The 16,437-nt window shown below is 49.8% G+C and overlaps 1 protein-coding gene across 3 annotated transcripts in view; it reads left to right on the top strand.

Annotated features, from left to right (window-relative positions):
• The window catches only part of SLCO2B1 (solute carrier organic anion transporter family member 2B1), a 62,566-nt gene that overhangs the window by 35,626 nt on the left and 10,503 nt on the right, over nucleotides 1-16,437 (top strand). For all 3 annotated transcript variants that reach the window (XM_054219379.1, XM_054219392.1, XM_054219384.1), the window contains 3 exons: nucleotides 7,077-7,185; nucleotides 13,941-14,105; nucleotides 15,690-15,882. In XM_054219379.1, the coding sequence (XP_054075354.1) occupies nucleotides 7,077-7,185; nucleotides 13,941-14,105; nucleotides 15,690-15,882 (467 nt within the window). The remainder of the gene's footprint in view (nucleotides 1-7,076; nucleotides 7,186-13,940; nucleotides 14,106-15,689; nucleotides 15,883-16,437) is intronic.

Here is a 16,437-nt window from a genome sequence, read left to right as displayed (position 1 = left end):
CCCGGAACATTTTTATTCCTCTGCTTTGAAACTTGTCAGTAAATTTCTAGCACCAAATTATCCTCAATAATCCTATCTGAGGGACGATCACAGCAAAGCTGTAAAGCTGTCATGATCTCAGGCAGGGGATGAGGATAAGGCTGTTACTGGACAAACTGTTTCCAGTCAAGACCAGTTCTTTTGTTCAGTAATTATGGTTTAATCCTGCCCCCAAGAGCCTGAACGATTTCTCGGGGTTGTGTCCTGGATTCTGGGGAACTACAGCATCTGAGTGTTTTCCGGTTGCTGAGTAGCCAAAGTTTAGCTCATGCTTTACCACCTATCCCTGGCGATGTTATCGTATCCCAACCCAGGCGGTTGTAGCCTGTCTGCTACAGGCTTTCCCTGTGCTTTTGCTTGGGCACAGTGTCTGTCTGTCTTGCCATCTCACCGGCTGTTGCATTGCAGCTGGTGAAGCACCTCCCCAGTCCCTGCAGCTTCGCAGGTGACGTGAAAAGGGTTTGAAAAGGGGAAAGGTAGAATCATAGAATTGCCTAAGTTGGAAGGGACCTTTTAGGTCATCGAGTCCAACCATCAACCCAACACTGACAAACCCACCACTACCCCATGTCCCTCAGCACCACGTCTGCCCAGCTTTTAAATACCTCCAGGGATGATAACTCCACCACTGCCCTGGGCAGCCTCTTCCAATGCTTGACAACCCTCTCGGTGAAGAACTTTTTCCTAATATCCATCCTAAACCTCCCCTGGGGCAACTTGAGGCTATTTCCTCTTGTCCCATCACCCGTTCCTTGGGAGAAGAGACCGACCCCCCCTGGCTACCCCCTCCTTTCAGGGAGTTGCAGAGAGCGAGAAGGTCTCCCCTCAGCCTCCTTTTCTCCAGGCTGAACACCCCCAGCTCCGTCAGCCGCTCCTCACAAGACTTGTGCTCCAGACCCCTCACCAGCTCCGGTGCCCTTCTCTGGACTCACTCCAGCACCTCCATGTCTCTGGGGAGCCCCTTAAACAACAGCAGGAGCATTGACCTTGCTTAGCATTGCTCCTGTGCAAGATCTGTCTTGTAGACTCAATTATCTCCCAGATCAAATTTTGTTCTCTGACACTCTGAAGTCATGTAGAACCAAACATCTCCCAAGGGGGTGACTGACACTTCCTCCTCACCCTGACAAAGCCTCCCCTGTAGTGTCAGCACATGTCATCTGCAAACAGATGCCCCGTGAGAAAGCTCGGATAGATTTTATAGGAAGCAGGTCTACCAGTTCCAAGCCCTAGTGGTTCCAGCTCACCGTCACGCAATGCCCTCTGGATATCAATCCATCTCAGCAGTGCTTTCCTCTCAGGTCTCACCAGTAGATGGTTTCAGATATTTATTGCATGTTGCAAAGCATGTTGTCTAATCTCCCGTCTATATTTTATCCCTTAGTTTGTTCTGCCCCTAATCCTGAATAAATAATTCTTTCCTACTCATTGCCATATTGGCATCGTTAAAAAAAGCCTTCCTTTTGCGGGGCGGGGGATGCTAGCTAGTCCTCTGCTGCCAGAGAGCTTCTCCATCCCAGAAGCTCTGCTCTTCACCCATCCCACTCACAAACTGGTTTTCCTGGTGCTGCACTGGTCTGGATCTGGTCTCCAGTGGTGGTGCAGCGGGGTCTGCACTTCCCTGGCTCTCCTGGAAACACCGTCCTCGGTTCTTCCTCACATCACACTTACTCCTTCCACAGCTGCACCATAGGCTTATGCAGAGATACACCTGGATCTATTTGTCATTCTCCTCCTCTCATTTCCAGCATTTCCAGACGTGCAGCAGAAATTATTTTTAAACCCCAATTGTACAGCTATGCCTTTTTACTAAGTTTGGTTCAGTTACTGTTATTTCAGCCTTCTACTTGCCTAGTTTTTCCTACATGGTACCCCACCTCACTCTGTGTGGACAATTCCCACCTTCCTTCTGCTCTGCAGATTAAGTAGTACTTGTCTTCTCGCTATGCCAAGGGGATTACTGAAAATATTTGCTGGAGCTTCTGCACCAAACCACTAAGGAAGCCACCAGCACCTCCCAGAAGCGCAGTACATCCGTCTGGGATGCTCTGTTTTCTTTCTCCTATTTACTCATGTTGTGTTTACTCTCCTAATTTTCACGTTCTCCAGCTTAGCTAACGGTTTCCCATATGGTGCTGCACGTTCTGCTTTGCCTAGGGCTGTAGAGATTAGACCTACTGCATTGCTTTTATTTATCTAGCCACCGATATTGTTGAGGAGGGACAACAGGCTGCTGCTGAACGTTCAGTCCCTAGCCCAAGGTACCCATCAACCTGGGGGACACGTGGGTGCCAACCAGAAGGGATGAGCAGGATGATGGAGCAGGGTGATGCCTCTTTCACGTTGGATCCTTCCTCATCTCAAAGCTTCACATGTGTCACTTCAACTGGGAGAAGTGCAGAAATGGGATGGAAAAGTAACCATGCTCCTTCCTTGGTGTTGCTAACGGGGCAGGTGGAAAGGGCATGGTCATCTCCTGTGGGGTGGAGAGGCTGGGAGATTAAATCCTTTGCAGAAGAGAGGAGGTGGATTTCTAGGGGTGTTTCGTAGTGGAGCTGGAGGGATGTGAACTGCGGGAGTGCTCAGGGCGTGCAGCAATGCGACAGCTCTGTGGTGGCCTAGCAAAATGCATCTGATGGGATTTTCTGCTGGGATGGTGGGGAATGTGCCCCCTGACATCTGTACAGTACCTCCAGAGCTTATTTTCAATTGCCCTGCTGGATAGTTGGAGCAGACGCTTGGCAAGAGAGGGGAACACCAAGCTGGACGTGCAGCTCCGTCCTGGAGGAGATGTAGATGGCAGAGCAGAGGGTTAAGAAGTCACCCCCCGTTTCCCAGGGCAAAACCCATTGTCTGGACAGTGCTTCAAGCCGTGGAGCGGGGAGAGCTAGACAGTTTAGGACCACAGCCTGCAGACTGGGTGGACTTTTTTCATCCCGAAAAGCACCTGGTGCATGGTGGCAGGAGGGGGCTGCAAGCACAGAGAAACCTTGAATGAGGTGTGAGATGTGTCATCACCATCCCTGCTTGGAGGTGGCATTGCTTGGCAAGGTCTAGGCAATGCCTGTCCCTCTGCTCTTGAAGCAAAAGGTTTGAGACAAGGAGAAGATGCTGCAGGTAAAATGCAGCTGGGATCCCTCCTGCCCTGCCCTGAAGATGCTCCATGGATGCTGGAGCTGCTCTTGGCTACATCACGGGATTGCACCAGCATGTCCAAGCCTGCAAGGATCCTCCTGCCTTATATCAGGGTCGTTGGGGACTTCCCAACCCATGGAAGTTATTTTCAGGGTGCAAAGAGCTGACAGCTCTGTCTGGGCTTGTCCTCAGGGCTCCAAGTGGACATCCCAGGTCCAGCGTGGTGGGATGGTGCTGGGGCAGCGACTCAGCCCCTTCTGCGCAGGCAGAGACATTGTGCAACGGCGCTGGGGAAGTGAAAAATAACCTCTCCGGTTTCTGTCTCGGGACAGATTGCCAGCATTTATATGAACCCTCCTCCCACGTTTCTTCAGCAGTGACCTGGTGCGCTTCCAGTGCAGACAAAAAGCTGAAATGAAAATAACCGAGGGGGAAACTCTCTTAAACGCCTGCTCCAGTTTGGGTTATCAGCCAGTAGGGAAAGGTTAAAGAGCGGGGACGGGGAAATCTAAGTCTTTGCCTGGAAACTTTTGCTCCTGAGGCTGCGATGCTCCGAGGCTACCTCATTAAATCTCCTAAAGCACCAGCAAAGGCAGTCGGAAAATACAGGGCATTACCTGGGGAGCAACTGGGGGCCAAATGGCAGGGCGTGGTGGTGCCACTGGTATGTTACAGGAATGGGCTGGTCTCTGCGTTGAGATTTTCCCCAGGGAGCTTCAAAGACAGGCGAAAACAGCAGTTAAAAATAATTATCCCACTCCGTGTGAGCGAGGTGCCTGTTGGCTGGTTATTTTAGCACTCTAGGAAACTGGGTCCCTGGTGGGACCCACACTCGCTGGAAGAGGCACAAAGAAGTGTGTGTAGGGAGCATGACCTTGTCAGGAGGAAAATAATTCTTTTTTTCAAGCTATGAGTTTTTACATTTTGTTTGTTTAACACGAAAATAGCTTCTCTGACCTTATTTTTCAACGAGCCGGGAGTGCCAGGTTCTGCACAGCCAAAGGGAAACTCTGCAGAAGCCTCAAATTAAGCAAGGAAAACCTCACTGTCACAGAGCAGGTTATTTTTCCCTTTTTCCAGTGCTATATTCGAATAAAACCAGACCGCCAGCACCTCTGGCTGCCCTTTTTGCAGGTGCAATAGCAGGTGGGTGAAGGCAGGAGCCTGCAAAGCAAGTCCAGGTCTCAGCCCTGCTCAGTCATTACCCGATTTATTCATGTCCGTGCAGGGAAACAGGGGGTTTTCCCCGGGTCGAGGTCATGTTAGGGATGCTCCTTGTTTCAGGAAGAAATTTTTCACTATGACGGTGGTGAGCCCCTGGCCCAGGTTGCCCAGAGAAGCTGTGGCTGCCCCATCCCTGGAGGGGTTCAAGGCCAGGTTGGCCGGGGCTTGGAGCAAGCTGGGCTGGTGGGAGGTGTCCCTGCCCAGGGCAGGGGGTTGGGACGAGATGATCTTCAAGATCCCTTCCAACCCAAACCGTTCTGTGATTCTGTGATTAGTGCCGGTCCCTCCACAACTCGCTTTCCCGGCGTGTGAACATGCCTACCTCATCCCAGAGGAATGCGTTTCTGGATCCTTTCAGACAGCAAAAAAAATGCTGGGGCCAAACCAGCACGGAGAGTGGAGTTTTTCTCCTCCTTGAGTGCTCTGCTCCATGTCCAGCTGCTCCTCAGGTGGGTGCCGAGCCAGCAGATGTGCACAGAAACGTCCTGCTTGCAAGGGTCATGCTCACGCAGAGGCATCCCAGACTGGGGAATTTGGGGAGATTTGGGGCTTTTTAAAAATTTTTTTTTTTTTTGGACGCACGGAGAGTGCCCAGCAGACTGTCAGCTCTCTGAAGTACAAACAGCTGGAAGCTGAGAAAGGCACAGTCAGTAACAGCTTGAACGTACTTTTGGAAAACACTCCAGTTTTAGAGCAGAGAGAAGAGACCCTGTAACCTAATTGAAAAGTGAAAGGAAGCTGGATTTTATCTTTGCATTCAAAAAATATATTAAACCCCAAGCTTGATCAATAAAAACCATGAAAGGAATTTTATTGCTTTTGCCTTGTAGTGGCTCTTCAAAAAGGGAATGTGGCGCAAGCGCAGTGTGGGGCATTTTGACCTCTCCGATGTTTAATAATCGGTTTCGGAAAAGAGATCATTTTAGCCTGCCCGGTTCTTTCTGTGAATTAAGAGCATCTATAATTTCTGGTGAATGAACTCGTTTGTCTGACTCACATTAAAGTTGTGTCGAGAGGTGCAGCAGCGCTGCTGCCGAGCTGATGCGGGATGTGGGAGACGGGGCCGCTGGCTCTGTCCTGCTGGCTAAAAATACGCTGTGGTTTTCCGTGAAAACCGCACTCCCACTGAATGCTTTCTGCTATTGCACGTGTAGAGTAGCACATCTAATTTAATTAATGCCCTCCTTTCCAGTGATTCCCCTAAATCCTGCGGAACAGGGGATGGGATGCGCATCCAAGAAATCCTCCCCTCCCTTGACCTCCCGCTTGCTGATGGGGTGTTGGACACTTGCCTCGGACATGCAGTCATCTAATGAGGTTGGGATGGACCTGAGATGATCCGAGCCCTCCATCTTCCATCTCTCCTCTTCCGCCAACAGTGAGCAGTGGCAACATGACATTCAGGGCGCGGATCCTGAGAGCACCCGGATTAATGTCCTGCAGAGCTGCTCATTAGCCTAAGCACCAGCTGAGGCTAAATTAAGCAGAGACACCTGGACCCATCTGATTTCCAGCTGCAAAGTGTTTTTGCCCCTGAATAGAGAAGGAATAAAGAGGAGAGCTGCAGGATTTGTCCCTTTGCATGGACCAGGATGGGAAAGGATGCCCCTTCCACAATGCTGCTGTTCAGTGGGAAAGATGTGGCTAAAAAGAATTAAAAGCATTAACGAGAGTAGGAGCTGCTAGAATTCAGCTGAGGTTTCCAGGAGCAGGAGAAGAGAGGGAAGGGGCTGGGAGAGCTGAGGGGTCTGTGGCTGCTCCCCTTGCTCCCCTGCTCTGCATGGCTCTGGGTCAACCCCTCTCAGTTTAGGAGGTGAAAAATATTTTGCCTCCATCCCAAACCCTCTCACTGCCTGGATCTTTTCCTCCTGCATTTGCTGCTTGCTCTCCCTGCTGGCACCTGCACAGCAGCTTGTTACGGCACACACGGAGACGCAGGGAAAATGCTCATCACAGAATGGTTGGGGTCGGAAGGGACCTCTGGAGACCATCGAGTCCAACCCCCCTGCTCAGGTAGGGTCACCCAGAGCAGGTTGGAGATGGGTTTGGAACATCTCCAGAGCAGGAGACTCCACACCCTCTTTGGGCAGCCTGTGCCAGGGCTCTGCCACCCTCAAAGGAAAGTCTTTCCTCATCTTCCATCCAAACCCGAGGTCCAAACCTGCTTTGGGTGCAGGCCTAGCTGCATCTCTCCTTGGGTTCCTGTTCCTGTGTCCCCCCCACACAGGGGCAAAGGAGACCCTCTGGGGAAGAAACGCATCTCCCTAAGGGTATCGCTTTTTCCCGATGCAAAATCTTGAATTTCCATATGCATGTGAGCTGAGCACAAAGTGTGCTTGTACCTGGGTAATGGCTTGGCTCAATATTTATAAAAAGTGATTCATTGCGGTTGGAAAAGGCAGGGAAGCTGGCTCTTACCCCTATAGCACAGCGTGGATGCTCTCAGCCCCATCAGAAACCCAACGGTGTGGGCACAAAGCAGCAACCAAGGGTGGGAAGATCCCTCTCGGTGGTGGCTGCACATCCCATGCTGGACATGGACCGTGCTGGCCGAAATGCTTCAAACTCCGTCTGCAAGAAGCACGGGCTGCTGTCTGCCCTGATTTGGGAGAGAAAAAGTGAATTCAGTGGAAACTTTGGCACGGTCACTGTAGTGACAGCCTCTCGTCTGTCCCCAGGTGGCGAGTGGGAAGGAGAGCGACAGCAAGAAGAGCAAGGGTATGCTGAGCCAGCTCAGGTCGAGGTCTGAACACGTCCAAAACCTCTCTCTAACCAAGTTCATCAAACGTAAGTGTCTGCCTCCCACACGGATGGGGTTCCTCTGCTTGCACAAACATACGTCCCGGCAACGGGCAATGCAAGGGGTTGCAATGCTGGTAAGAAAAAGAGATGCTCCTCCCTGTGCTACCTCCTAGATAAGCCCTCAAGATGCAACTTAGACCTACTGTTGGGTTTAATTCTATCTGCAGATCTCTTCCTGGTCTGCTCACAGCACATGCCATCACGTCCAGACTACCCAGCTCATGCTGATCAAAGCATCTGGGGTTGGTAGCTCTCAACGTTGCGTGGCTTTAGAGCTCATCTGGGCAGGGGGAAACGGAGGCCAAAACCTCATCGGAGCCCAAAGCCAGGCCGGAAAAAGGGGTGCAAGCTGTGAGCCTGGAGCAGAGCCATGGGAAGGGAAAGAACCCCCCAGTTAGAGGGGTTTTGCAGTTTGGGTGCATCCAACTGCTCTTTCTCAGCTTCCAGGACATAGCAGAAACCAGACCGCCAGCAGCACTGGTGGCTCTTCATCCCCAAAACCCTCCTCAGACCCCCTCTTTCAAGGCTGATAACAATATCAGAGCCAGGCTCCCCTCCCTGTCCCACTGAAGACAGCTGGCGCTGCCTGGGACCAGGGTCTGAGCAATTAAAATCAGATGCATGTTTGTACAGGGTGATCTTAACCTGGTGCAATTAGCTTGTTTAGAGACGAGGAGGCTCTTTGTGCTGAAGGGAATCAGCTGGGCTGTGGAGGCTGCCGCTCAGGGTTGTTTTTTGTGAAGGAAATACTCTGCGCTTTGGCAATTACTTAAGAAAAGTGGCCCTCTGAAGTCAATCCATGTCAGCTTCCTCCATATTTCCTGAATATCATCCCTTTAATTTATTGGAAATTCTCCGCTTTATTAAGGTCAGCGCAGGGCAGGCACAGCCAGACAAGCGTGGGCAGGTTTTTATTCTGCTGGTTTGCACCATTTGCTCGCTGGCCTGACGCTAAATTAGAGGAGCAAGTCGGAGTTTTATTCCCCCGCTGACCTTGTTGCACCGTCATTTAGAAAACCTGGGTGATGGAAGTGATGGCGTGGGAACAGATTTATGGTGCTCAGATGGGATTTTCACACCGATGCTCTGCTCTTTGCCTCTGAAAAACGAATAAAAATGAGCTTCCTGCCCCTGGGTGAAAAGAGAAGGAAAGATCTTACCTCCGCTCGAGCCACAGGTTTGGCTCGGTGTCGTCAGGGCTGCGGGATCTGTGTTAATAAATTCATTATTTATGGGAGTTTATCCCCTAAAGCCCAGTTCTGAAAAAAATGAAGTGCCTGGATTTTTTCTCAGAAGAGCGATCTTGCTGAAATCACCGAAATTTCTAATACGAAACTCATTTTAGAGCCAGAATCTGGATGGTAGCTAGGGTGTGATGGTGTAGATGGGGACAATTTGAGTAAAGGCTGAAGATTTTAGTGGTGGCTCATCTATGGGTCACTGGAAAGAGAAATTTACCTCCTATTTTGTAACTCCTCTCCTTATTTTGTTTCTTCTGTCACAAAGCATTTTTTTCCTCTCTATTGTTACTATTCTTTTCTATATGAGAGTTTATGAAAGCGGCGTTTGGAGATTTTCCAGCCTGAATCACCTTGGAATTTTATACCTTCAGTTGCTTAAAAAGAAAGACAGAACAAAACATGTGTGATGGAGAAATGCTGTAGGACATTCTGGTCCTTTTACCAGGTTCATAGTGTTCATAGTGATCCCATTTTACACCACACCCCTGTGCAATAGGATGACCCGGCTCGTGAAGGAGAAGGGTCCCGCTTTGCTGGTCTCAGCAGGCTGGAATTGGCGGGGTTGAGCTGGGGGATCTTTGAGGCGTACCTCCTTGGTTTTTCCAATTGCATCTCTGGACGTGGTGTGGGGAGAAGGAGCCCACTCTGAAGAAAGGCAGGAGGTGAGCAATGCCAATCTACCGGCAGAAACGACAGCAAGGCAGATTTTTATAATATCTTACAGGAGAAATAGCAACCTGCATGCCAATTCAGTCTTATGCTCACAGCTTTCTCTGCTTGTAAAAAAATATGTTAGTTTTATGGGCAAGGGGCCAAGTTTAATGCTGGAGATGGCTATTGGCAAGAAGTGGATTGGGCCTCTGCTCACTGGTACATCTGCATCTCGAGGAGATATTTTACAGATGGTCCCCTCCCCAGAGCTGCCTGGTACTTTGGTGCTGTCCCTGGGACAGGCAGCCCCAGCCCTGCCCAATGCTAATGGCTGTGGGTCCCCTGTTTGGGGTGGGACGAAGGTCGCTGTTGACTCTGGGTCCCCTGTTCAGGGTGGGATGAAGGTCGCTGTTGACTCTGGGTCCCCTGTTCAGGGTGGGATGAAGGAAAGCATTAAGATGCCAGCAGGGATTGGATCAAGCAAGGACCACACAAGGTCTCTGATTTTTCCCTGTGATATTTCAGTCCTTTTCCTCCCACACTGCTTGTAAGACAGAGTCCTCCCTCTGGCTGAGGTGTTTGAATACCTCAAGTAGGTTGTAGAATCACAGAATCGTTTATGTTGGAAAAGACCTTTAAGATCAAGTCCAGCCACAAACCTAACACTGCCAAGTCCACCTCTAAACCATGTCCCTAACTGACACATCTACAAATGGCCCCAGAGATCAGGGCTGTGCTTGGTTATTTGGCTCATCTGCAGATCTTTGTCCACTTTCAGTTAGAAAGTACTTTGTACCATTGGTGTTGTGTCTGGCCAAACAACGTGCTTGGAGTTGGAGTCCATTGAGTCAACGCTTGGAGTTGGCTCATCACTGGTGTTAAAAAGTTTTGCAAACTGGCCTCACACTTTCACATGGGCCACCCATGCAGGATGGCTGCAAACCCAACCTGAGACCAGGAACGCTTCACCCGGGAGGAAGACAGCAACTCCCGTTGAGAAGTGTCCCTTTGCCTGTCAGCTGGAGGGAATGGGGATGGGTTTTCTTGATGAGTGGGGAAAATGGATCTCCTGTTGGAGATGCATCACCTGGCCCAAGCCTGGGGAAACTCCAGGTGAGAAAGACACTATCTATTTAGGCTGTGATTCAGCAAAACGCTTGGGGCTGCTCCTTGAGCAGAAGAAGATTAAAGAGTGCCTGTAATAGTTCATAATTTTCTTAAGGGCTTGGCAGAGGCAAGCCTTAAATTACTAAGCTGACCTGGAGGAGGAACATGCTCAGAAATGCTGTTTAGTCACTTATTTCAGCTTAAATGATGCAAAATGAAGCATGATTATGGAGAAGGAAATGCATTTTGTCATTTGTTCTGTTGCTTCAGTGCACATGGAGATAACTGAGCGCAAAATAAGGCTTGCGGGAATTTTTGCCGTTTGCTTTATTGGGAACAAAAAGAGGACGGCTTAGAGCCCATGCCATGAGGTTCTTCGCGTTCTCCATTCCTCTGGAAGCCACCGGGCCTTAAATCTTTCTGGGGCAAGGTGTGATGAGCAGAGAGCAGTTTGCCAAGCCCTGGGAACTCTGCCTCAAGGACAGGAAGAGCTTCTCCCTCCACAATCAGCAATAACAGGATGGAGCTGTGTACAGGATAAATACTCAGGCAAAGCACTAGGGACATTTCCAAACAATGAGGTCAATTACCCAAGCAGGGATCAGGCTCCGCATGCCGGAGTTATTCAAAAGTAGGAAAATCAAAGCACTGTGGGGAAGGATCTTGGCTCTTGCACAGATGTTCTGCGTGACATTGGGTTGCACCCTGCTCCTCGTACTCACAGAATGCTCCTTTTGCAGGCATCGGACCTGCTCCCAGTAATCAAGAAAGTAGGATTTAGCCAGCCTGAAGTCATTTCCATTGCTAATTTCTAGGCTTCTGTTGAAAACACCTGGGAGGATGTGCAGCTTCTGTTGTGCATACTGGGAATTAATCCGTTAAAGGTGATCTTCAAAGCAATTAAAACACTGGGCTTGTGACTTGTTTGTTTCTCTACGGTGCCTAAAGATGGTTTCAAGATTTTTTTTTATCATTATTTTAAAGTTTCCACTTGCTTTTAGTATCTACTCAGCTTCCTCCCTGGAGCTATAAGGGCGATCGAATTAGTGATGAGACGGTGATTGCAAAGGATGGCAATCTTGCCGCCTCCCACCATGAAGTGGGAGCCCTGCTCGCTGTCCTACCTTTATGGCTCTGATCTGGGATGGCAGAGGGGGCGAAGTTTGATTGAAAAGACCGAAGCAGTCTGGGGAAAAAAAACCTTTTTGGTGGAAGATTCCCACTACCTCCCACAAAGGGCTGGATTAGCTCTCAGGAGATGTTTCAGCAAGTTGAGGTTTCGTATTTGCAATATGTCTGAGATATTCCAGTATATGAGATATTCCATATGGAATATACTTCAAAAAACAAGAGCTCTATTGATACTTAAGAGCAAAACCCTCTGCCCTCTTTGGGGTTCACTTGGTCTCTATGTAGCTTAGAGATACCATCGTGGCTCACTCCCTCTCTGGTGGATTCCTACCCTCACAGTTCTTCAGCGTGTCAGTATTTCAGGGTCCTTGAACATTCCTTGCACACTTGGACCCTCTCCAGCGCCCCTGAGCTTGCTGCTCCCCAAGGTCTGTAGCTGCTTGCCTACCCCTAAGAGCAGATGGCTGCACTGGAGAGGTGATACTCTCATGAATGAGAGCTTCGCCTTTCCCTACGGGGCACCCCTTCGCATCCACGGAGGGCCCTTTGCTCTTCACATAACTTTTTAGGACAGCTAAACCAAATACACAGCTTGGGGCAACTCCCAGACAAACACCAGAAAGTTCTCCCCGCTGCCGTCTCCCAGCGCCTCCGTGTTGGAGCAGATAGAAAGATTGTCCCACTTGTTTGTGAGCTGCTAAGAATTAACACCATTAATTTATGGCAGGCCCTTGCGTTAATCCCCCCAGTTAATTCCTTATCTCTGCTTCAGCATATTGACTTTCAGAGCCCTCATCTGGGAAACTCATCATCTGTTTGTGTGGAGGTTGCCCTTTATGCACGCCCTTTGCTTGCGAGCTGCAGAGCAGGACGAAGAGCACGGGGGGAAGGCAATGGTTCAGGGGGAGCAAAGGCTTGAGCAGAAAAGCGGGTTTGGGATGGGCACGAAGGAGAAATCGCTCGGGGATGGAGAACTGTAGCCTCCCAGCTGGCGGGTGTCAGCATCAGGCATCCCGATTCCCACGGCACTGGGAGCGGGGCAGATGTCTTTGCTGAACAAGCTAAAGATGTCTTCTTCTCAAGCAGCGAGGGTTCAGCCACAGGGGAATTTGCCTGAGTGTTTCTTGCTTGTAATCAAAAAATACATTTTTGTGATGGAAACAAAAAGGACATTGAAATTGCAACTGCAGCAAACAAATAAATTAACTTTTAATGACTTCCCAGCTACTCTTGTATTTGCTTTAGTGGAAGCCCTGCCAGAAAGCTTCAGGGAAAGGAACTGAGGCCGTGTTTGCTGGGGCCATGCATGTTTGTAGCAGCCCCTGTAATGACTCAACGCTGCAGCCTCAGCCCATGGGTGGTGGGGGAAAGACAGGCAGGTTTCCATGTTGCTCTCAGCCATCCCAGTACAGTCCACCCATGGAAAGCGGGAGATGTCAACACTATTTATCGACAGGTTCAGCTGAGGCTGAAAAACTATTATGGAGCCACTTGCATTTCTCCTAAGGCATCATAAGACCCTGGCAGCTCAGAGCTCAGCAGGAGGTATCTCTGCAGAAGGCGGCAGATCTGTCCTGTGCATTAGCATTGAATAGAATCACACAATCATGGAATCACAGAAGGGTTTGTGTTGGAAGGGACCTTTAAAAATCGTCTATTCCAACCCCCTGCCCTGGGCAGGGACACCTCCCACCAGACCAGGTCGCTCCAAGCCCCGGCCAACCTGGCCTTGAATCCCTCCAGGGATGGGGAAGCTACAGCTTCTCTGGGCAACCTGGGCCAGGGGCTCACCGCCCTCACAGCCAAGAATTTCTGCCCGAGATCTCAGCTCAATCTCCCCTCTTGCAGGGGAAACCCCTTCCCCCTCGTCCCATGGCTCCCCTCCCTCATCCAGAGTCCCTCCCCAGCTTTCCTGGAGCCCCTTGAGGGACTGGAAGGGGCTCCAAGGTCTCCGCGGAGCCTTCTCTTCTCCAGGCTGAACCCCCCCAGCTCTCTCAGCCTGTCCTTACAGCAGAGGGGCTCCAGCCCTCCCAGCATCTCCGGGGCCTCCTCTGGCCCCGCTCCGGCAGCTCCGTGTCTCTCCTGTGCTGAGGCCCCAGAGCTGGAGGCAGCACTGCAGGGGGGTCTCCCCCGAGCGGAGCAGAGGGGCAGAATTCCCCCCCTCGCCCTGCTGCCCACGCTGCTGGGGATGCAGCCCAGGCTGCGGGGGGTTTCTGTGCTACCAGAGCACGTTGATGGCTCATGTTGGGCTTCTCACCAACCAATGCTCCCAAGTCCTTCTCCCCAGGGCTGCTCTCCATCCCATCTCAATGTTCAGGGTTGCTTGAGCACATTACCCAAAGGCTGATGTGAGATATCAAGTGTTTAATTTTTGCAATGTCCTGATGCGTCATCCTGACTTTTTAATATTCCAATGGCCATGCAATCACACCCTCAAATGATAAACCCTGAAAGCACGCATTCTGAAATGTTTGGAAGAGCTCACTGCTCCTAAAGAGTTAATTCTGTGCGAAAAAATATAGGAAAATTCAAGGGTTTGTCACTTTCTGTGGATTAATATTATGCTGTACACCTCCTTTGTATGCAACAGGTTTCCCTTTTTCCTTTCAGATTTTCCTGTGGTCCTCTTGAGGAACCTGCGTCATCCCGTCTTCCTGCTGGTGGTGTTGGCTCAGGTCAACCTCTCTGCCATGGTTGCTGGTTTAGCAACGTTCATGGGGAAATTCCTGGAGAGGCAGTTCTCCCTCACGGCGTCCTTGGCCAACATGATCATCGGTGAGTGTTGCTGTCAAGGCTTGCCAGCTTTTGAGCGTCCCTTAGAAAATAATCTAGAGATTACTAAAAAGCAAGTTTTCCTTGAGAGCTGCCAGGCTCCTTCCATTACCTACAGACAGACGTGGCACCAGGTCCTTGCCCATACAACTTCTTAGCTATTATCTGCCTTCTTTCCTTTACATTGCAGCCTGAGCTTGCTAGAATAAAACCTTTTAAGACCTGGGGAAATGTTTATTATCTAAAGCTATTCACTATAATCAAGGAGAGGACACCAACTGATTGCATTAAGGGAGCAAAGAAACATCAGATATGAATCGTGCACATTTCTGTAGCAGGGATTACTTTACATCGATCATTGGGTTAAGGGTCTTTAAAAAAGTAGGTAGTCAATAAAATTAAAAACTGCAGAAATGTAAGCATGCATTTTGAAGATAGTCTGCAGCAAGAGGCCACTCAGGCCGGTGTACTGATCGTGCCTAAACCCTTCAAAAGGTTTGCTATAGTCAAACTAATTGCTCGTAATGGTTGGGCTAATTGCTTGCTGTTGGTATTGTTAGGAAGGAAAGGAGTAAGTGTTAAGCAGGATATGTGCTCGTGAGATTAGACTGCTTTTGCTTGCACTGTGATATCCAGAACGTCCTGTCCGGCACTGAGGTCTCCCTGTGCGAGCTTCTCATGGTAATAAAAATACGAAGAATAAAGCCTTACTCTTATAATCAGTTTGTAGATCTAGACACAGAAGGATTTAAAATATGTTTTTGAAAAAAAAAAAACCAGCACGCGTCCTCAGAGAAGGAGTCTTCTGAAGTCTGCAAAAAATAAATCAGAAGAAAGTGAGCAGAGCAGACTGGCAAAGCCCAGCAAACCTGGCTAAATACAGGCGGAAAGGTTAAATGCTGAAGCAGTGGGGTCCTCCACCCATGCGCCCTGCTGAGCTGTTCTCACCCTTGATTTACCCGCTCTGTTAAAGACGTGCGCCGTATTTCTTGTTCGAATTTATCTAGTTTTTGTCCCCAGCTACTGAATCTTGCTTTGCCTTTTTCTGTTAGATCAAAAGGCTTTCTGTAGTCAGAAATCCCTTCCTTCTGTGGCTGTTTATGGGCTGAAAGCAACCTCCCTGTTGATTCTTTGTTGAATTAAACAGATTGCGCTTCTTTGGTATCCCATTAGAAAGCTGGGTTTTGCAAAACGCTAAGTCTGTCACGGAAATCTTCATTTTTATGCTGATGACAACAGAAGTGGGCACATGACTGTGCAGAAATTACATATCCTCTCCAGGTTTACTTGATATTTTCCTCCATCTACACTGAAAAATCACATTTGCTGGGTGAAGCGTAGCTTTTCACCGGTCCCTACATCTTCCATGTGCGGATAAGTAACGGCCAGTTTGCTGTGGGAACCTGCTGGTTTTGCAAAACTGCTCTTTCTTAGCATTATTCCACCAGCCTCTGCAAAAGCCTTGGTCCCCTCCAGATCACCAACATTGAAAAACAGGAACCCAACAGCAAATCCTCTGGCCCTTCACTATAATGAAGGGAATGATGCAGCTCGGAAGATAGAAAACAAGGACCTGCCTTTCCCCAGGTGCTGTGAACATCCCCGGAGCGATGGTGGGGATCGTGGTGGGTGGTGCCATCCTGAAGCGGTTCCAGATGTCCCTACGGCAATGCAGCGCCATGTGCGTCCTCGGCATGTTCCTCTGCCTGCTCGTGGCTTTCCCCCTCCTCTTCCTCGGCTGCCCCACGCAGAAGGTCGCAGGTGTTACCTACAGTGAGAGGTACCGGCAGCTCCAGCTAAGCTGGGAACAGAGGGGTCATTCCCAGGGCTGTGGGTACCCCTCATCCCCAGCTGCACTCCTCAGGGTGGAGTTGGGTGGGAATTAAGCAGAATACCCCAAAATTGGTTTATTCCCTCAAAAGAAACAGTTAACAGTGGTAGAATAACACGAGAAAATAATGCTTTTGTGCATAAACACTGGATCTTCTGCATCCTTATTCCTTCTAACTTCGTTGGTTGTGAAACCCAAGGTGAACGCGTTTTTGACACAAGCAGCACAAGATTAAAATCGCGTCTTGGAAAGTGCGGCGCGTTACTCACAGGCAAATAATTTGGGCAAGGGCCAGCGCTGGGATCACACCTCTGAAGCTGTGGCTGCTTCCCTACGGAGCTAACCGCAGGCAGCACCTTGTCTTCCCTCAAGGCTTGATCCAAGTTTCTGTAAATTCACATGTTCAGCATCCTGTGGTCTCGGTGGAAGCCAGCCCAAGTTCTCAGCGGGAACCTCACCACCTCCCACAGCGTGGTATTGCGTTACCCCAAGACCCCACGTTTG

This window comes from Rissa tridactyla, chromosome 1, assembly GCF_028500815.1.
Source record: "Rissa tridactyla isolate bRisTri1 chromosome 1, bRisTri1.patW.cur.20221130, whole genome shotgun sequence".
Lineage (NCBI taxonomy): Eukaryota > Metazoa > Chordata > Aves > Charadriiformes > Laridae > Rissa > Rissa tridactyla.
This window is presented reverse-complemented; position numbering and strand designations above follow the sequence as displayed.